Source organism: Pteropus medius, unplaced genomic scaffold, assembly GCF_902729225.1.
Source record: "Pteropus medius unplaced genomic scaffold, Ma_sr-lr_union100, whole genome shotgun sequence".
Lineage (NCBI taxonomy): Eukaryota > Metazoa > Chordata > Mammalia > Chiroptera > Pteropodidae > Pteropus > Pteropus medius.
The window spans coordinates 36024870-36046112 of record NW_024349800.1 but is presented as its reverse complement, the minus strand read 5'-3'; the positions used below and the strand labels follow the sequence as shown (position 1 = coordinate 36046112).

At 45.6% G+C, this 21243-nt stretch overlaps 1 protein-coding gene across 4 annotated transcripts in view; it reads left to right on the top strand.

Annotated features, from left to right (window-relative positions):
• Window positions 1-21243, top strand: part of EPAS1 (endothelial PAS domain protein 1) — an 82059-nt gene that overhangs the window by 54564 nt on the left and 6252 nt on the right. For all 4 annotated transcript variants that reach the window (XM_039887258.1, XM_039887256.1, XM_039887257.1 and 1 more), the window contains exons 5-10: window positions 2390-2508; window positions 2601-2806; window positions 12276-12382; window positions 18407-18554; window positions 19206-19420; window positions 20561-20751. In XM_039887258.1, the coding sequence (XP_039743192.1) occupies window positions 2390-2508; window positions 2601-2806; window positions 12276-12382; window positions 18407-18554; window positions 19206-19420; window positions 20561-20751 (986 nt within the window). The remainder of the gene's footprint in view (window positions 1-2389; window positions 2509-2600; window positions 2807-12275; window positions 12383-18406; window positions 18555-19205; window positions 19421-20560; window positions 20752-21243) is intronic.

Genomic DNA, 21243 nt, shown 5'->3' with positions numbered 1-21243 from the left:
TTGGGCAGAACTGGGGCTCAGTAACTTTCAAGATCCCTTCTGAACCTGAGATTCGATCACTGTCCTGGGCAGATTCTGCCCATGCCTAAACATCCCCTTTAACATCTCTCACCTGTCACTGCCATGGGTATATGCTTGTCCAGCCTGAATAACAGGCAGTGGTACTAAGCCTGCAAGTTTTGGCTATTGTTACTATGCGTGCTGCAGAAGCAGACACTTTATTGGCCCACTTCCACCCTCGTTACAGTCTGAGCATGCAGTCTGGGCCTGCAAAATACAGAATTACAACCACCCCTGCCTACACCCCCACCACCCACTGACCTCTCAGGCAGCCCCTTTTCTCTCCTGAAGGCTTCAGGCCACCTAGCTCCTAGAGTACACAGTCTGGAGAGCACTACATGGGCTATTCAGTGTCTTAGCATTGTTGCTGAGAAAGTCCTATCACTTCCTTGAGGAAGGGGTGGCCAGACTTTCTGAATCCCTGTCTAAAGCAGGTGCTTGAAGCCTGAGAAAACCAAAGCCTCATATCTTCTACTCCAAAAACCCTTTGGTCCTTGGGTTCTCAGTCTTAGTTCAACCACTGACCTTAATCTCTGTCTGAACATGTGACCTGAAGCAAGTCACTTCATTGCTTTGATCCTTGGAGTCTTTCTTTTCAAACTGGCAGTATTGGAACAGGCAAAGTCTAGGACCTTCCGGCATTCAAGTGCCGTGATTCACAGCATGATACTACTTCATTTATCTGAGTAGAACTTCAGGTCCCTTGGTCCCTGTATTGAGGACTTGGAATCAAACTCAAAGAATCAGCAAGCAGATCCTTATTGAAGGTGCCGGCCTGAGTGGACTCATGATCTGGAAGCAAAGGATTAATACCAGTACCTAGAGGAAGATAAGGTCAGGAGGCAGATTGTGGAAGACTTTGAAAGCCAGGTGGAGGGCCTCGAACTTTATCCTGTGACAGAGGGGCGCTACTGAAGGTTCTTGAGCCAGAGGTGGAGTAATCTGATTGGAACCGTGTTTAGAGAGATTAATCGAATGGCAGAATGGCAAGAATCCAGAGGCTAACAAGTTAGGAGGCCACAGTAATAATAACCCAAGCCACAGCCACTCTCATCCCCAACACCTGAGCTGGTCCTGGTGGTAGGTCCAAGCCCCAAGATTACAAACCCAAGATATGCAAACCCCAGCTATGAAAATTAATATATGTGCTACCAAAGTGAGCACAGCCACCTATGAAAATTTAAATTGTAGGAAACAAGTTTGAGAGGCATGGTTTTATGATCATGATGGAGGGATATTCTTTCTTAAAAAAAAAAAAAAGGGTTCACCATTTGGTTCATTACTTAGTGGGCTCTCCTAGGGATATTTAGGATAGATTCAAAGGTGACACAGTTCACTGGACACACAGATCTTTGGGCATATGTCAATCAAATCACAGCCCTCTGGAGTTTTAGGTGCGGATGCTGGTGCCATGCCTGGAGAGAGGAATGCTGTGAGCATTTGAAACAAGGCTCTGGATTGTTCTGTGTTGCTGGGCAGGGGGCAGGCATGTACCTTGGCAGGCCAGGATGGGGGTGGTGGGTTAGGCAGAATTTAGGCATGGACAAAGGGACTCTGTCAAATGACACTTGCTACATTTATCACTTCGTTTTGCCAAAAATGGAGAAAGTTCTGAATGGGCAGGCTATGTGGAGACTATAAGGAAGGAAGCTATATTATTTTTCTTGGTGATTTATTTAATTCTGGCTGAGAAAGGATGTGATCCATGTTGAGTTACTCCTTGGAGTGGACTGGCTCACCAAATCCCAGGAGATTTGGACCAGCGGTCTCTCTTGAGCTTGACATATGTCACTTTAGGGAGAATGCTGATGGTACACTACAATGAATTCAGCCATTGCTGGTTGAGAATGGGGCATAGAAGGATTCCAATTCCTATGGGACAGGAATGAAATAAAGACAGGCATCTCTGAAGGACATTTCTAACCCAAGAGGCTTGTCCCCTTGGATAATTGTGGTCTCACCCAGACCGTCCCTTGGAAGTCCACCTAGGCAACCTGGGCCTGCCCCAGCAGAGCTTTGCTGAGATGATGGCTAATAGTCACTCATTGCCTCACTGCTCCGAAGGGAGCCCTGAGTGCAGCGGAAGAGCCCTACTCGTCAGGTGCTTATACTCCAGTTAGGGAGGCAAGCTGGAAGGGACAAAGCTTTAGTCCAGAGGCCAAGACGGTATTTATTCAGCATTCATGACAGGCTACAGATACTATCGAAGGAGCAGATGTTTGAGAAATACAAACAATACATTACCCAGAAAACACTGCAACTGGGCCCCTCTTCTGAATATAAGTAAAAAACTAAATTTAACTGGTTCCCTCCACCCTTCCCCATCCAGGCTCTGGTTTTGGGAAGAAAAGCAAAGACATGTCCACAGAGCGGGACTTCTTCATGAGGATGAAGTGCACAGTCACCAACAGAGGCCGAACTGTCAACCTCAAGTCAGCCACCTGGAAGGTAGGACAACGTCAGGTGTGGGTTGGAGTCCCAGATGTGCACCCACCCCATGCTCTCAGCCCCACATCTGACCCTCCATGGCTGGTCTCCAGGTCTTGCACTGCACTGGCCAGGTGAAGGTCTACAACAACTGCCCCCCTCACAGTAGTCTCTGCGGCTACAAGGAGCCCCTGCTCTCCTGCCTCATCATCATGTGTGAACCCATCCAGCACCCGTCCCACATGGACATCCCCCTGGACAGCAAGACCTTCCTGAGCCGCCACAGCATGGACATGAAGTTTACCTACTGCGACGACAGGTGGGGGCCCCGGACTGCCTGTGCTGTGGGTAGAAGTGTGTTTTACCTGCGTGCTTGCGCATGTATGCAGGCATGCATGCGTGTGTGCGCGTGCATGCGTGTGCGTGCATGTGTGTGTGTGTGTGTGTGTAGTTACGGCCGTGGTAAAAGTATGGGTCTGGAGCATGAATATTGCCTTGCTGGGTGCAAGTTTGTGGGCCCGTGTCACCAGTTCCATCTGTGCAGCTAAGGGGTTCCTAATATTGTGTTTGGTGGTTCCACACTGACACAGCATCACAGTCTGACTGCAGAGCTGTTCTGGTGTGCGACTCTGTGGCCATTCTTGGTCATTGTGATGCGTACGTATTCCTCCACATGTGTATCAGATTCCTGAGGAAATTTCCAGGCCAGTCGGCTTCCCCAGCAGACGAGTGTCAAGAGGTGTCCATCAGCATTCCCAACTCGGAGGCCGGCTAGGAGCTCAGGCTCTGGCCCGGAGCTGCATGGCTCCCGAATGTTCTCTCATGTTGCTGAGCTCTTCCCTCAGTCTTTGCTCCTCCTGCGTCAGCTCCATCCCAGCCACCATCCAGCCTAGTCTTGAAGGCTTCTTGCTGAAGGGGAGCTAAGCCAGACTCTAACCCTCAAGGCCAGGCCCAACTGGAAATTCTCTCAGGGGACAGTGACTCAGGCTAAATGGCCTAGGTTCAAATCCAATAGGAAGTGTTCAGTGTTAATTGTTATTCTCTAAATGGTTTCTTTATTAAAGTTGTCAAAAGGGCACCTAAGACTGCACATGTAAGCCATGTCAGCTCTAGTTCTTAGCTCAAGGTGAGGCTGAAACAGGTTGAGAGACTTGGGTTATTGAGGGAGGGCCGGGAGGGGCTGTTAAAGCCACTTGCAGCTCCTGACTCCCCCGCTGCCTCGTCCCTGCCCCCGCTCTGTGCCCTGGTGTTGGGAATGTGGAAAATCAGAAAATGGAAGGAGGAAGATGAGAATAGATGCCACGAGCAATGACCACCATCATGGAAGGAAGGAAAAGCCAGGACAAGGGACTGGGCCTAGGTGGGCCTGGCTCGGGTAGATCCCACTGTGGCTGGCTGATGAGTGTATCCCCAGACGTGCCCTTCAGGATATAGATGTCCCAACGTGACCTCAGCTTTCTGCAGTATCCAGAGTTGCCATTTCTTTCCAGAGGCACTGTTTTTGTGGTTACTCTTCTCCACTCAACCACTCCCCTCTCCCCTTCTAGGGTTTCTCAACAAACTCTGAGAGCTCAATTCCCATTGTCTAAAATGGAGATGATCATTGTCAAATGAGATCATGGCTATGGAAGCACTTCGAAAAGTATTAACACCGTAACTGATGTGAAGCTTGTCGTTACTGCTTATATAAACTACTCCCTCTGTCCTTGCCCTCCCCCAGAATAAGTCTCTAAATTCAAGGGGCCAAGATCATTTCTGGAGACATGTAGTGGCTGGGGGCCTGGAAGGAGGAGAGACCACCAGCAAGAAACTGCCTTACCTTCCTAGCCAGCAGGAAGCCACCAGACCCCAGGAAGATAGTTTCTGCTCAGCCTTCCCAGACTCATCCACTAGACATCCAATATCTGGGTTTCTTTGTGGGTGGGACCCTACTTTCCAGGCTGGACTGAGTTTCTCTCCCCCGATTCTAGACTGACCCGATGTTGGCTGGTACCCTTTCTTAGAATTGGCCATCATTCTAGGCACAATGTAAGAATTTTTCTAAAAGTGTCCTTGAGTCATTCCTGTCTCTCAGTTCTGACCACGATGTGCCAGGACTCAAGGCTCTTGGACGTAATGAGTGGTTATGTAAGTAGAAAGAAGTGCTCTAACCTCATAGGGGGAAAAAATGTCACATATGAAGACTCTCGTCCTGGAACTAACACGGGGAGCATTAATCACAGTTGTTAGTACTGTGAATATGGTGATGATGATGATTAGAGAGAAAAATTGCTCCAAAGGCAGGTACCAAAGAAATCCATGCTACGTGTAAGGTTGTTTATCAGACGCAGTCTTTGTATTCAAATAAACATGCTAGGCAGAAGATAGTTTTGTAACATGCACCCCTCTATGTAATCTTCCCAGATGACAAGGGAAATCTCACTGCAGAGCCTCCATGTCACTGGCTTTGGGGTTAGCTGTGTTCCCAGTGTGTTAGCCAAACAGCCTGGGAACAGCTATAGTGCTATGGACACTGAAAGCTGCATGTAGTCCCTGTGAATGAAATATATCCTTAATGTGGTCCCAGAAGCACTGGAAAGACCCTCCTGTCGTAGAAAATAACTTGGCATCCCTAGATAATAGAAAAGAGGAGGTTACAGTTAAGTTTAGAACTTTGATTCTTGTTAAAGCGAAGGGAAAAAATCCTCTGGAAAGGGTAATTCAGAGTTATCCTTCATTCATTATCTTGTTTTGAGTCAGTTTCAGGTTATTTCCTAAAAGCAACTAATGTTTGGATAAAGGAGAAGGGGAAAACCATAAGAAATTAGGGGCCTAAGAGTGTTTGAAGAGGAAAGGGACACAGAAAGGGAGTGACCTCACACTGACTGCTTAGTTGGGTTCAGGACTGGTGGGGCAGAGTCTATACTGGCTTGAAAAGAACCTGTGATTTAGGGCTTTGCGACTCAGAGTGTGAAAGGTAACATTGCCTGTCAGTTTTGCTGGACACGTTGCAGTTTCAGCAAAATCATGCCTTTCAAGACACCTAGTTACGTGGCCCAAACTCTGAATTCAGTGGTGCTGGAGAGATGAATGCAGAGGCTTTTGAAGACATAGAATGCTGTGCCACACAGAAGTTGTCTTTAACCGATTAGCAGATTAGTTAACAAGGGCACAGACATGGCTTAGACAATTTATAAACTGACTATTTTAAGTCCTTAATCCCTAAGTGTCATTTCTTGATTGTTTTGATGAGGGCTGGGATTTTTTCCTTTTGGTAGCGTGTTTTGTTTTTATTGTTTGTATTTAGATGGGGGGAAGAATCTCTCTCTCTCTCTCTCTCTCGCTCTCTCGCTCTCTCGCTCTCTCGCTCTCTCGCTCTCTCTCTCGCTCTCTCGCTCTCTCTCTCTCTTTCTCTCTTTCTTCCTAATATTCTTCTGATTCTGAGGTCAATGTTTCAAAAACCAATACTTGCATATAGATAATGGTGGGGGATGGTTCTTTCCATTTTAATCAGAGAATTCACTAGATTTGATGACATATGACACACATGAAGGGCTACAATTTCCCACAAAGGGAATTATTATTTTCCCATAAGGAAAATTAGAATCTGATGAAAATGTAAGACAATTAGAGTCCACAAAAATCACTTTGGAGGCTGGTACTTTTTCTTAGTTATGTTGAGATCACAGACATAATCAAAACAAGGATCATGGAGAAAAAAATGGTAAAACAGACAGAAAGAGGAGGAAAGAAATAAAATGGAAGAGGGAAAAAAGATGACTAATCCTGTGTTTAATTCTCAGGTTTCCAAAATCAGTTCAAATTGAACAACCTTTTCTGAAACACCTGAAATTAAATGAAAGATGCAGATGGTTCAAAATGCATTTGTCCTGTTCCTCTTAATAAAGGGTCAGAGGACCATGTTCAGTCCTGTTTGATTATATGAAATATGTTAAATGGTTTTTAAAGTGAAATAAATCATATAACAATTTATATGTCAGTCATATTTGGTATATGGTTGACTGCTCCAGACAGGAAGAGTCGAGTAGCAAGGTTAAAGAAGAAGAATGTCCCAGTTATCAGTGTAATTGATGATCTCATCTCCATGTTTCCTCAACTACTGAGCAACCAATTAATTTATTGAGTATCTGCTATGTATCTGACCCTGTGCCAGAGACATTTATATCAAAGAAATTAAAAAGATGGTTTCTGATCTCCAGGAGTTTAGAGCTTGAGACATGAGCAACTTAATGAAACCACAGTGAATGGTATGTGACAGAGCATTCCATTCACCCAAAAGGAAGACAAAATTGGTTCCCAAGTGGTTTAACTTTAAAATTGGGTGGTTCTTAAATTCGGGTGGAGGTGCCATCTAGTGGAGAAAGAGAATAACTGAAGGGAGCCAAGCCATTAAGGAGGGAGGACAAAAATCTGTAATTCACATGATCCCACTGATTTTGTCAGTTTTATGAATCTTCCTATATCTTAGAAATTAATTGTAAAGGCTAGTAGCAGTATTACTGGGGGAGGGGGAGGCATCAAAATTGCAGTAAAAATTTCAAATTTACAGAGAGGGTCATATAATATTCACAGATAAAGAGTTTGAGGGCAACCTTGCATTGTCATTGGATTAAGTCAGCATAGGGCATGATGATATCAGAAATTAATAAAGTTAAGATGCCTGCATTTCAAATTCTGTGGAACAAATTTATGATTTTTTTTTAAATATACAAACAAGTTGGGAATAGCAAAGATGATAATGGGATAGTTGAGGATCATATAGAGAATGTCAATGTAGAAAATTGTAAGGAGCCATGAGTTGTAAAATAGACACACATTAGTACACTTTGAAGACAAGTACTGAAGTCTGAGAACATAGGCTGACTTCAGGCAAATTAGTAGTAAAAGATTATTTCCTTTCGTTGAGATATAAATTGTTTTACTTTACTTTTCTTTAGAAGATAGGTAGCATCTTTAAATTCAAGGTGATCTTTCAGATTAATATGTTACATGTAGTCGTTTAGTTTAAGATGTAGTCTATTCTAAACATTTTTGCAGACATGCACATTAGCCTTTCTCTACACACCTTATGCTAGAAGGTATAGTGTGTTTCTTTAAATCCCTGAATTAAAAGAAACAAAGTGCTCTCCTTGTGTCTCCTCCCAATGACAAAGTTCTGAAATCAGCCCTAACAGAATTTGAGCATATAAATGAGAAATGCTTATATATTATCCTATGTAATCTAGAAACAGTCTACTTAAAATACTCCCTGGAATAGGTAGCTCAACAAATTCTCTTTGGACTTTATTTCAAAGTCTAATAGACCTCACAATTCAAAAGGTATTCATTCCACATGATCTGCTTCTCTCCCGCTACAATTCAAGGCAGATTTCCTCTGACTGTTTCAGGGTAATGCAAGGCAGCTGTGCATTTGGTGGCACTCAGAGCAGGGTCGATCTAGAATTGAGCCAGAGCCACCTTTCTATGAATAAAGTCACATCACACTGATAGGATGGAAACTGATTATCTATTAACTATAAAGCTGGTTCTATAGATTTCACATAATCATGTAATAATTGAGAAAAACACAAGACTTAAGTACTGATATTTAAAGCAAGCAAAATCTGTATTGAAATATGTTAAAATAGAAGGCATTGAAATCTGAGTTAAAGAGTAGTCTGGATATCAGCAAGGAAATGAAATTTCAAATCTCATAAACACATATAGAAACTAAAATGAGGTGAATCAAGTGTTGCCTAGGAGAGGCGTTGCCGGAGGGTGGAAGGAAAGAAAGCAGACTTTAATAGAAGTATGGCTTATTAGCAAACGCAGTCTTCGGAAAACAAATTGGTTTACTTAACCACCTATTTTACAAAGCACTTAAAACTTTTATCCTCTTAAATAGTTGAAGTACTCTCACCATCTTGTTTGCGTGATTAATTTACCTAGTCAATCCTTTACTTGCGTGGCAAACAAGGGTGAAAACTGCAGCCAGACCTCGAGTGGTATCTGAAGGCCGTGGTATCTGAAGTCAGGGAACTTGCTGCAGTATCACACACATGGGCAGGCACTTGTCAGTGCCATTGGGAAGTGGAGCAAGCCATCTTAGGCCTCACTGGATTTCTTCTGCCTCTTGAGATAATGGCACTGACGCTGTAGCCAAGAGAATAATTTTCTTCCTAGCACTGGTCCACAGGTAGTCCATGTTGAAAAGAGCCCCTGAACATTTTTAAGGGTAAAGAACAATTAAAGAGCAATGAATGGCTGTCCTTTTACATTGCGAAGGCATATCTAACTCAGAAATCCAGACCCTGGTGGTCTGACCCACTTAGTTACTTGGGGTAATACTAACTGCAGAATTTAACGACTTTTTCTGCTCTACATTTTGTTTTCTTTTTTGATTCCTTCTTCCTCGACCTCCTGTGGTTGCCTGTGTCTACCTCCCCCTTTCCAATCTCATCCTTGATCTGTTCGGGTTTTTTTCCCACTTTATTATTATTAAAGAGTGACCTCTATTCTCATTTCTCAAATCTGGTGATTTAAACCCTTTTACATTTCCCTCTTAAAAAAAAAGAAGAAGAAGAAGAAGAAGAACAGCCCTGTGGAGCTGATTTTTTAAATTTATGGGTGACCCCAAGCTGATTTTTTTCCTAGTGAGTCAGGGGCCCTTAATTAGAAAGGAAGAAAAAAAATAGTTTCTCTGCCGCTGATGAAATTGTGTTATCACAGCCCAGCTCCAGAGGCTTCTCAGAGACCCAGGGAAATCAGCGGAGAAGGCCCTTCTGTGCTGTATGCAGTAGCTAACCCTATAAACAAGCTGGGTTCTTAACCTCCCCGCCGGCGTCTGCGTGCCTACAGATGAAGGCGAATGACCATTAGCTTCAAGTTGGGGTTTCCTGGCTTTGTGAAGTCTGACAACTTAAATGTTCTTCAATTGTGTTTGGGGTATGCGTATTTCCCAGTTTTTATAGTAGTCTGTTTAAAGGAATGAAGAAAGAGACATTAAATATTTATTTTAGTTGACAAGATAAATGAAGGCTGTTACTGGGAAGATAGCTGGCAGTTCTGAAATCTAGGTTTGTTTGTCTACTTCCAAAACATGCCTATTGTGTGCCTTTGAATGGATGGTACATTAATTAGATTAATTAGGTAATTAGATTAAAAACATTTTATTTTGAGGCTGATTATAATAAACATTTGCTTTGAACGTTTTAAAGATTCTAATCTTAAAAGAAAATTTAATTTTTTTCACAGAGTAGAATCAAATCTTTCCCAGAAAAGCCTCATTTTTGAGAGTCTCTAGAAAATTCTAGACTTGCCTGGGAACAGAAGCAGCTTATCCGGCAAACCAGGGAGCCTGTAAATGGCCAGCCCATTGTCACGAGGGCCCACTGGTGCAGTTCTGATTCCCCGGCCGAGCTGGAAAGGCACTAGACCTGACAGAAAAGCTTTTTGGTTGTAGGGAAGGAAGGGCTAGCAGTGTCCTACTCTCTCCTTACTCTCCCCCAAGCTCCATATCGTGTAAGGTGCCATAGGGCACCAGCCCCAGGGTCAGCCTGACAAGGACTATGTCCATCGCTGATGAGTTCAGAGACATCTCTTCTCAGGGCCGAGTAACAGGACAGATCCTTCTAGTCTGAGATGCCAGCTGTCTCTGGCAAGTGAGCTGCAGGAATCTCACCGGAGAGATCTCCACTGGGTTCAGTCAGCTGAGACCTAAGCTCTTCAGCCCTGTTGGGCTGTTTGACAAAGGCTTTAACACCCCCAGTCTCATCTAGGCAGACAATTTGCCTCTTCTCTGCCCACATCAGTACCAGACACACCTTTCAGAATGAAGAAAGGATGAACTGAATATCATGAGGGGTTCCGCTGAGGGCTGCGTATATGTGTACCACCATGCACTGAGACAGTTAATCATGTCTACGAGGAAAAAGTAGAACATCGCTGTCCAAATTCTTTAGCAGTGTTGGGATAGGCAGTGATCTGGTTGTACCGTAGGTCCTAAGAGACAATTGATCATGGTCAGCTACTCAGGTGTTTACTGAGCACCCATGTAGGGGAGGCCAAAGGAGAACATGGTCCCTGAGTTCGAGAGTTGACAGCCTAGGATGTGGAGAGGCAAATACATAATTCTTTGTGACATTATGTTCACCTATGAGGACTTCCTGAGGAGACGTTGGCAGGGGCTAGAGGAATTGGAGAGGGCGCTGTGAAGAAGGCGAAGCCTTGAGCTGGTCCGCAGTAGTGAGGGTTTAGAGAAGAGGCGAGAAGAGAAGACCTCAAGGTTCTGCAGCAAGAATGAGTTTGCCAGGTGTGGAGAGCTGTGAGGAGAGGAGCCTGCCAGGGCAGACGGTACAAGACAAGCTGCGAATCGGTTGAAAAATCAAACTGCTGGGAAGAGAGAGACTAGATTCTGGGATCATGTGGAAGTTAGGCAGAGTTTATTTACTCTTGATATGGTCAATATTAGGGAAAGCTGGAGATGTTTGAATAAGGGAGTGACACGATGGAAATAATACTTTAGGATGATGTTACTGATTACGACTCATTCGGAGGAGGAGAGTAGAGACAAGAGACCAAGCCACTGCTTCTGCTTTCCTTCCCTTATTCTTAATCTCCAACATAGATAAATGATGGGGCCATACCTAAAAGGCATGCATTCTGAAACAGAGTTTGGAATGATGAGAATAGCATCTCTTTCAACTTGGGACAGGCCAAATTAACAAGACAATGAGCCTATTAGAAAAATGTGTAAGATAACAAAGATTATGAAAAATAATATTTAGATATGACGTGGGAAAGTGGCTAATCTTGTGGTTCTTGGGTGGAGCTTGTTTGTTTTAATGACTCCAGTACAGAGAAAAGGGTCTTTGGAATGTTAAGTGATTCTTCATGGTTCTTCACATTTGCTTGTTCTCTGCTCACTTCACATCAAAAACAGAAACCTCACAGGATGAAGCAAGGGACATTTGGGACAGCCAAGCCCTGTCATTTCAGAGCTGTCTGTTTACCAGAGAGTAATGAAGAAGCACATTTCTACGACTATGATTTTGTATTTCTCTCGGCACCTCCTGCCCTCCCTCCGTTCCTTGAAATAGGGAGGGACAAGCAGAAGAACCCATGGAAAGCAGACTCCATGTCCAAGAAGAATCTGAGGTCACTACCAGGCAGGACATGAGGAGAAGCATTCAGAAGAGTGAAGCTTTCAACATAGATGGGGTTCTCCCTGCCCAGAGTTCATCCTCACTCTGTGGTTCATACGCAGACAAAGGTCATCTCCACGCTGTTCCCCACTTGGGGCCATGCATTTTCACTTTTCATTTATATCACCCTCTACTAGAATAAGCTTGATCTAAGTAATCAGGAGGCCCTGGTTTTCATTCTTGCTCTGTCCCTAGATACGTGCATGGACATCAATCAAATTGTCTGCTTTTCCTGGATCTCTACTTCCTTATCTGCAAAAACTGAGGGTTGAGGAGGGGGCAGTGAAAGCCCCTTCCAACGGTTGTTGGAGACTAGGCATTTCTGTATATTAGGGCTGGGGGAAAGGGAGTCCCCTGAGGAAGTGCTTTTTCTTCCTCTCGAACATGACTTCAGGAAGGGCAGGAAGAGTGGAGGTTGGGTAGACCCATAGTTGCATGTTGACCACCATGTTTTTATTGCTTGCATGAATGGTGTGACCAGGAAGCCTGGAGTGTTTTCATCTGAATGTGAGCATTTGATTTATCTTCCGGGTTTAGCTCCTTGAGCCTCCACCCACAATTATATATTTTCTCTCCCTCACATGCTTTTTTTCTTTTTTAACTTAGAATCACAGAACTGGTTGGTTACCACCCAGAGGAGCTGCTCGGCCGTTCAGCCTACGAGTTTTACCATGCACTAGACTCAGAGAACATGACCAAAAGTCACCAGAACCGTAAGTTCCTGGAGTGCCCTGTGTGGCTCTGAGGACCTGTGGAATTTGAGTGAGGTGTGACTGGTGAGACAAGAGAAGGAAGGCCTGGTCACTTCCTTCACAGAGCCACTGTCTTGTGCAGCAGAAAGACTCATGCCCTCAGGAGGTTAGAGAACCAAAGCTGCCAGCAGCCTATAAGACACCTTCATGTAAGTTAGGAAAAAGACCCCTTCTTCCAGGAGGACACACCCATGCCAAGGCATACAGCTGGGAGAGCAGCAGGTGGGCTGAATCACAGTCCCCACATACAACCTCTGCTGAGCCCCTTGTAGAATCAACAGTCTCCACAGCCCTGTGGAACAGCCCTGTAGAGAGTAACATAATACAATATATAATCGCCTTGGGATATGTGGTGTAGAACAGCGGTCCCCAACCTTTTTGGCACCAGGCACTGGTGCCCCTACGAGAATCTAATGCCTGATGATCTGAGGTGGAGCTGAGGCGGTGATGCTAGTGCTGGGGAGTGGCTGCCAATATAGATAAAGCTTTGCTTGCTGGCCCACCACTCACCTTCTCTTGTGTGGCCCAGTTCCTAACAGGCCATGGGTTGATACCCATCTGTGGCCCCAGGGCTGGGGGCCCCTGCTATAGAAGTAAGTACCTCCATTCAGAGAAGAGGAGGGCTGAGAAAGTTCAGGAAAGAAGAAGACAGGGCACTTGAGTTGGACACCTTGAAGGATAGGGGAGAATTGAGTTAAACAGAGGGGGAAATAGTAGGGTACAAACTTAGTAGATGTGTTGAGGAGGCCATGGTTTTCTAAGAGCTTGCTTGCCGGATCATGAGAATTCAGTTGGAGGAGGCTGCCCAGACAACCCAGTGATGGCATATGGAAACTGTGCTTTGCAGCTTGAAAGAAACCTGAGTTATGAAAGGAGTTATAGAACAGGACTGCACAATAGACCTTACTGCAATGAAAATGTTCTACATCTCTGTAGTCCACATGTGCCCTACACAGTACTTAAAATATGTCTAGTACGACTGAGGAACTAAACTTTTAAAATTTCATTTTAATTACATCTAAATAGCTACACTCTGCTAGAGGCTACCATAGTGGGCAAGGCCGTTCTAGCGCAGTTACTTGGCCATATTCTCAGTTCAGTCTTCCCATCTGCAGGCAATCCAAGACAGTCTTCTTGAGTCCATACAACCCATCGACATGCAAGGACTCTGGGTTTATAATCCTATACTTGGCCCACTGAGAGACACAGAAATTGATCCTTGCCCTAAGGGATCTCATTTCTGAGGGAAAAGGAGGGCTGTGGGCTCCGTGGGAGCCTGGTGGCTCATACCGTTAGCCACAGTATCTAGCATAGTATTAAGTATAGTACAGGCACTAAATTAATGATAAACCTAAGGGCAAAAAACATACTTGAGGAAGAATACTTCAAAATAAGTGCTCTCGGCAGAGGTGCCGAGAGGATTAAAGAAGGATTAAAAATGGGTGTGTCTGAGAAGATGCCCAGTAGCTCTGCTGGTCTCAGGCTCCCAGGATCAGCTGCAGCTTGCAGTTGCTATGAAGAAAATAAAAGCACATCTATTTGTCCATTGTTCCTAAATCCATTCTTCTATCCTGAGGTTAGGACAGCTGAAGTTCAAGAGCAGCTAACAGGTCAGTAACCCCGTAAGCTACATGCGAGCACTATTAATAGTCTCTAATGGTTTACTCTTTGCAACCGGTTTCTCTGCCGCTTCCTCATGGTTTTGGGGTTTGATCTGACAGTGCAACAGGGCCCTTTATGATACCTCAGAGAAGTTTCAATGCTGTCTAGCAAATAAATATGTAGTAAACAACCTAGACTCAGCCACATTTAGGGACCCGGGAATGGGAGAATGAGGGGGAGCATGCAAGACTGGGTGTGACCCAGATCCAGCCTGCCCAGCTTTGAAATTGTAGGATATGGTTCCAGCCTTCACTTTGGGGTGTTCCATGCTTTTCTGCTCCCAAAGTCATCATGATACAGGGACTCGGGGAACCTGGGCTCCATCCCAGCTGCCCTACTGGTCCCCCTGAGCCAGGCTTTCTGAGTCTTTCCTCCTTAAAATGTAAAATCGGGGAGAAGTCCAGCTTTTCTTCTCAGCCAAGGGTGAAGTCAAAGCAGAGGACAGCAGTAAAATTTTCTGAAAATTCCCAGAGGACAATATTATACTTTATTTTCTGGGGTGGGAAAAAGTAGAGGAAACTACTGTCCAAAGGAAAAGAAACAATGACTTATCTCTAGGATTTGTCCCTTCTTCTTAGAAAAGCTTTGATTCGTGAAAAAGAACAGAAATAAAAATTCGCCATATCAGTTTTCTGCTGAATCCAGGGAAAATATGATGCTTTTTATTGAATCTCTGAATTTAAACATTAGGCATACTTCAAGGTAATTCGCAGCCCAAAAAGAAATTTCAGACTTCCTTCTTCCCCTGGTGGAACCAAGTAAAGCTGCTCTGAGCTGAGGCCTGTACCCAACCAGCAAGCCCAGATCCAGCAAAGGGAAATCTGCATGGATTGGAAATTGGGTTAATGCCAGCTAAAACAAAAGCATCTATTCCTCCCTCCTTTCCTCCCTCCCTCTCTTCCTCTTCTCCTCCCCCTCTCCCTCATCGGGTTTGTGCAAATACAGTTGCACCACAGACCCACACTCATGCTGTGGAATAGCTGGAGGCCCAGGTTTGAGCTGGTCCACGTTGACACACCAGCGTCCCGAATTTCCGCACGTATGTGTATCTTAGCCTCTGAACATTTACCATTGAAATTGCTGGGGAAGCTCAGCCCTCAAACCAGATTTAGATAATTGAAAGCCACCATTTCCAAATGGATTAGTAATTTATACATTGTTACTTTCAGAGGGGAGGGGTTGGGGGTTGATTTCTCTTTGTTGTGTGAGGACATTACGTGCTCTTAGGGAAACAAGATTAAAGGCCATAAAAAGCCTATCTACCAAGTAGCAGGCCCCTCACCAAGGCTGGCATTAATGAGCAGATGATTAGAAGGCAGGCGTAATTATATTCTACTGACAGAGCAGGCCCTCGCCTGCAATCGCTAGAAATGCAGTTAAAACCTTTGCTCACTGTATGTTTAATCAAGAAGAATAAGAGCCCTGAATTTTGTCTGCGTTAAGAACCGTCTAAATAAGTTAACTCCAGCCACTTGAGATTGTGCAAGACTCATTTCGCTGCAGCAGGGAGCTTCAGTGGTGCAGGTAAAGTGGTGAAGTCAGGGAGGAGAGAAGTTATTTCTTTGGCCAAAGAGTGTATGATGGTTCAGGACAGGAGCAACAACAAATTGTGTCTTCTCAGTGAATTGTGGCTGAGGGGAATGTGTAAGAGAGTACAGGACGAGCCCAGACTGAGTCACTATTGTCTTGGGTGATGTTAAGCAGGTCACAATCCCTCTGGCCTGAGTTTCCTCGTGTTAAAAGGTGATCTCTATCCTCCCTACAGCACAGGAAAAAAAAAAAAGAAAGAAAGAAAGAAAATGATTAGGGTGATACAACCGCTTCGGAAAATAATTTGGCAGCTTCCTAAAAGTAAACACATACTAAGTATATGACCCAGCCATTGCACTCCTTGCTACACCCATGAGAAATGGAAATACATGTCCATGCAAATGTTTGTACACAAATGTTTATAGCAACTTTATTCATAATAACCGAACACTGAAAACAACTCAAACATCCATTGATAGGTGAATGGATAAACCAATTTTGGTGCATCCATGCAATGGAACAGTACTTGTGCAATGAAAAGGAACAAACCATGAATACCTGCAACAACATGAGGAATCTGGAAAATGGGCTGAGTGCAAAGAAGCCAGACACAAGAATATAGACTCTTGTATGATTCCACTTATATACAAATGGAGAAAAAAGCATTTCAATATACAGAGACAGAAAACACGTCAGTGGTTGCCTGGGACCAAGGCTGGGAATGGGAATTGAATGTCAAGAGGCAATAAGGAATTGGGGGAGGAAGTGATGGAAAAGTCCCCTACCTTTCATTGTGGTGATAGTTACAAGCATATGTACATTTGTCAAAAAATGGATGTATTTTTTTATTGAAAGTAAATTAAATCTCACTAAAGATGATTTTAAAAAAATGAAAACCAAACCAAAATAAGGTTAGACTAGGAGTCTTTAATTTGAACTATAATCTCGTCTACTGTTTCCTCTAAGGGGGCCTTTCAACAAATCCTTCAATGGTTCTAAGTCTCAGTTTCTTCATATGTAAAGTAGGAATAATAATAGATACCTCATGGTGTTACGGTGTCCTAAGTGAGGTGATGGTGACACTAAAAATCCCTATTGACGCTTTATGGGCCAGGCACTGTTCTAATTGCTTTGCAGAAATGAATTCATCTGAAGACGGTTTTGAACACTGCAAAGCACTTTATGCATGTTAAGTTATGGTCTTTCCCGCACCTTGGAGATGCTTGTTACATTTTTGAAGAGGGCAGAGTATACAAAGAAAAATATAAGTGTAAAGGATGACAAGCAGCTTTAGTATGAACCAGGCTGTATCCTCAACCACACAGGAGGTGGCCCTCCAGCCTACCAGGAGAATCTGGATATTCTCTCACAGGACCCCTCACAGCATTATCCACAGACACGTCCTGTAAATGTGACAGGGCCTGGACATTATCCATATTAGTAACTTTGGGAAGAGGTGGCTTTTACTATATAGCATTTGTCAGTGACATTCAGTCAACATTCTTGTACCCGATAAGCCAGCCAGGCAGATTTGGCCCTCAGTACAAACAACCGTGATATACTGCATAGCTAATAATGATAATGTCGTTACTATTATTATTATTATTATTATCATCATCATTATTATTATTATTATCAGGATCCCATTTTGCAGGTGAGGAAGCCAAAACTAAGAGGGATTATTCTTTCCCCAAAGTCTCTGCCCTAGCAAGATTTCCTAATCCTTCCACCTTGCCTCTTTCCAATTCTCTGTAACTTGGGGATTTCTGAGTTGAGATTCTGAAGAATAAATTCGCAAAGAATAAAAGTAAATAGGCGGTTCAGAAAACTACCAGAAATTTTAATATTGGAAGACTTTCATTTGATGGGTTTATTAATTTACTTTTAATGGGAGCAGATAGAACATTCTGGACTTGGGAAGAGGGGAGCCGGGGATAGGGGACCCCTTTTCCAGTGTTTTTTTTTATGCAGTAAAAACAAATATTAACTGAACATTGAAAACAATCTGGAATTGGAAAGAAGTCGTACACAGGCAGCCTAGCTGGGAAGGGGAGGGGCGGATGGACTTACCACAGCTTTTGAGGAGACCGAGTGTAGGCTGCTGGGGACCCAGCCCCTCTTCAGCCCCACATGGGGCTGGGGTCTTGCCTCTGCCTTTGCTATGGGTCACAAACCTTCTGTGGCCCTAAGGTGGCAGCCTGACCTATGACCTGGAACAATCAAGGATATTGGATTTTTTAAAAACTACATTTATTTACAAAGTGAGTTTTGGTTATAGGTCTGCTACAAAAGTCTGCCCTGAGGAGGACTTTCTCCAAGCTGCTTCCAAGTACCACACCCCCCGACACACACACACACACACACACACACACACACACACACGCATATGCCGCGCCGCATGCTTTGCGCACACATGGAGTGCTTGACAGAAGAGGCTCTTCCTGGCATCCCCTGTGGGAGCTTCCTGTCATCGAACCCTGGGGGCAAACTAGGCGGTGGATGCTGCTCTAGGTTCCGCTTATAGCTAGCTAAGCCAGTCGGTGAGCTACTTGTCAAGTGACTGGCAATGGGCCACTCCCCTGCTGGACAGCCTTGAGCAAGTCCTTTAACCCCGTGGTCCTCCTTTTCCTATATTTAACAAAAGCTGTGAGATGATCTCCAAGCTCCCTCCAGCTCACTTTCCTCAGCCCTGGTCCAGTGCCTAGTTTCCTCCATTTCCCTACAGACGGCCCTTCTTGTGAGGTCAGTACTCCCCCACTTCCCTGACCTCCGCCTCCATTTCTTCTCCCCTAGTGTGTACTAAGGGCCAGGTGGTGAGCGGCCAGTACCGGATGCTGGCCAAGCATGGGGGCTACGTGTGGCTGGAGACACAGGGCACGGTCATCTACAATCCTCGCAACCTGCAGCCCCAGTGCATCATGTGTGTGAACTACGTCCTGAGGTGAGTGCGTGAGGGCTAGTGGAGGGCTGGGTGTGCGGGGTGCCCGAGCTCCCCAGACTGAGGACAGCAGGCCTCACCGACGCCCAGCCTCACCAAGGGCTCCTTGCGAACCCATCGCACTGCTGATCAGAGGACTACCGTGGATGTCTCGGGCACAGCGGGACACCGAGGATATCCCCTTCACGGTGCTTTTTCACCCTTTTCCCCTAGTGTGTCATCTGTGACATGCTCTGACTCACGTAGAGAGGCAGAGTACAGTTGTCACTTAATAAGTATTTTCTGAATAGGGAGAAAGGGAAGAGAATTGTTCATGTGTTTTGGGAAAAGATGTAACACCTTCGCTCTGGAGCACCCAGGAAGAAAGCTGGATAGTCATTGCTGGGGTGAAGCAAAAATCTTCAAATCTTTGCGCACCACGCAGTATCTGATAATAGAATAGTATCTAAGACAAATTCATAGTTGGAGGGCACCTTCAGCATCGTTACCTCAACTCAAACTTCTGTTGCGTAGTTCTTTACAAAATACCGACACAGTGTCCATACCCATGTGTTTGGCTGAGAGGCTTAGCCATCAGGGTTTCCATGTGTCTGGGGAGCAAAAGGATTTTGTTAGAAAATGTGGATGGTCTGAAGCACCCTCTTGTCTCATCAGTGAGATCGAGAAGAACGACGTGGTGTTCTCCATGGACCAGACGGAATCCTTGTTCAAGCCGCACCTGATGGCCATGAACAGCATCTTCGACGACAATGGCGAGATGACTGTGTCTGAGAAGAGTAACTTCCTGTTCACCAAGCTGAAGGAGGAGCCCGAGGAGCTGGCCCAGCTGGCCCCCACTGCGGGAGATGCCATCATTTCTCTGGATTTTGGTGGGTGCTTCTCAGCTGAGCCGGGGCCCCTTGCCCCCTCTTGGGGTCGGGGAGGTTCTTACCATAACAGGCCTCCCTGACTATAGCTTTTCCTTCACCAGAGCTGCCCTGTCCCTCCCCCCGAGTCTCACTAATCATCTCTTAGTGGCCAGACTCTGCGCTAGGTGCAAAAGAGCAACACACGCATCCGCCACGGATTAAGGGGTCCTGTTTCTGACCTCTCGAAGTGCTGAACCCGGCAGGCTTATGGAGGGTTCCCTCCTGGGGCGTCACATCTCCACCACAGGCAGTGGGGGCCTGAGATGGGAGAGGGGACAGCAAGAGATCTGCTCCAAGGCCTCTAGCTCGATTTCACCAGAGAGGGCCGATCTCCACCTGGGCCTTGAGAGACAAATTGCTTGTTTAAGCAGAGGGCTAGGATAAAATAATGTCGGGAGAAATAATTCCGGAAACAAGGAAGGAGAAAAGAATCGGGCCCAAATTCAGCCTTCATAGCTACTGTCCCTTTAAAATGTGTGCCTGTCCCATGGGCACGTTGAGTCCTTGCATTCCCAGATAGAGATCAGGCCCTGCCCCACCGCCGTGCTGGAAGCACCCTTCATGTGTACCTAGGCACCCCTTCCTCCCCAGTGTGTGACCCACGGCCTTGCCATGGCTGCTGGAGGGATAAGTGCTTGTCCCTGTGCTTGCTCTGGACTGTCTCAGCACTTTAGATGTATTCTTGAGAGGTCATGTGAGAATCGCAACTTCAGAGAATTACAAAGGACAGCCCCGGGATGAGAAGTCATGCAGGCTCACCGTGTTGTGGCAGCACTGAGGCTAACTGCCTGATTCTCCTCTCACGACCTCTTCATCTCTATCCTAGATTGCTTTTCAAGGAAGAGTGCTCCTAATACAATTCATCTCTGGAAAGTAAATGCTCCAGGAGGGTGTCCTTTTGAAAGAGAGTCCATACATTGACTCAGAGCCCCAGTTAAAGTCCCTGTTGTCCTAGCTAAGCCTCAGGATGCTGAGGGCCTAGCCCCAGGCATGATTTCCAGAACCTTTAGGGTTTTATTGTGCACCTCTGGGCTTTCTCTACCCTGGGGGCTGAGCCCAGTGGATGTGAGCATTAACCAAGCCAGGCCCTTGTCTCCACAGGGAGCCAGAGCTTCGAGGAGTCCTCAGCCTATGGTAATACCATCCTGCCCCCAAGCCAGACATGGGCCAAGGAGTTGAAGAGCCACAGCACCCAGAGCGAGGCCAGGGTCCTGCCCGCCTTCACCATGCCCCAGGATGCCGTCCCGCGGAACACCAGCCCTAGTGCCACCAGCAGCAGTAGCTGCTCCACGGTGAGGCCCCCTTGGAGTGAGCCAGGGCCCCTCAGGCCCTCTTGGGGGCCATGGAGAGGGTGGGCTACTCCTTCTGGCTGCTGTGGGATTGCTGGATAGTCTGGACAGAAATACCCGCCTCTTCCTACTCAGGTTATCCTGGAGCCCCCTAGAGAGGTGGTGACATTTACCTGCCAGGTATGCAAGCTGTTTGCTTGCTGTTGGTACCCATCCCCACCCCTATCTAAGTGATAAGTTCCTTAAAGGCAGGGGCTGAGTTGCACACAGCTCTGAGCCCCTGGCTCCCTCCCTGTGTAAGGCAGTAATCATCATGCTCAGGGCACAGAGTGTACAGTTTCTAGATCCCTGTCGGCCACAGCCTTTATCCCATTTGCTCCTCAAGATAGGCTCATTTTATAAGGAGGAGTTTGAGGTTCAGAGAGGTTGATGAATTGACCTAATTCACACAGCCTGCAGGGAGTGGTCCCTCTGCAAGTACTTGTTCGTAGAATG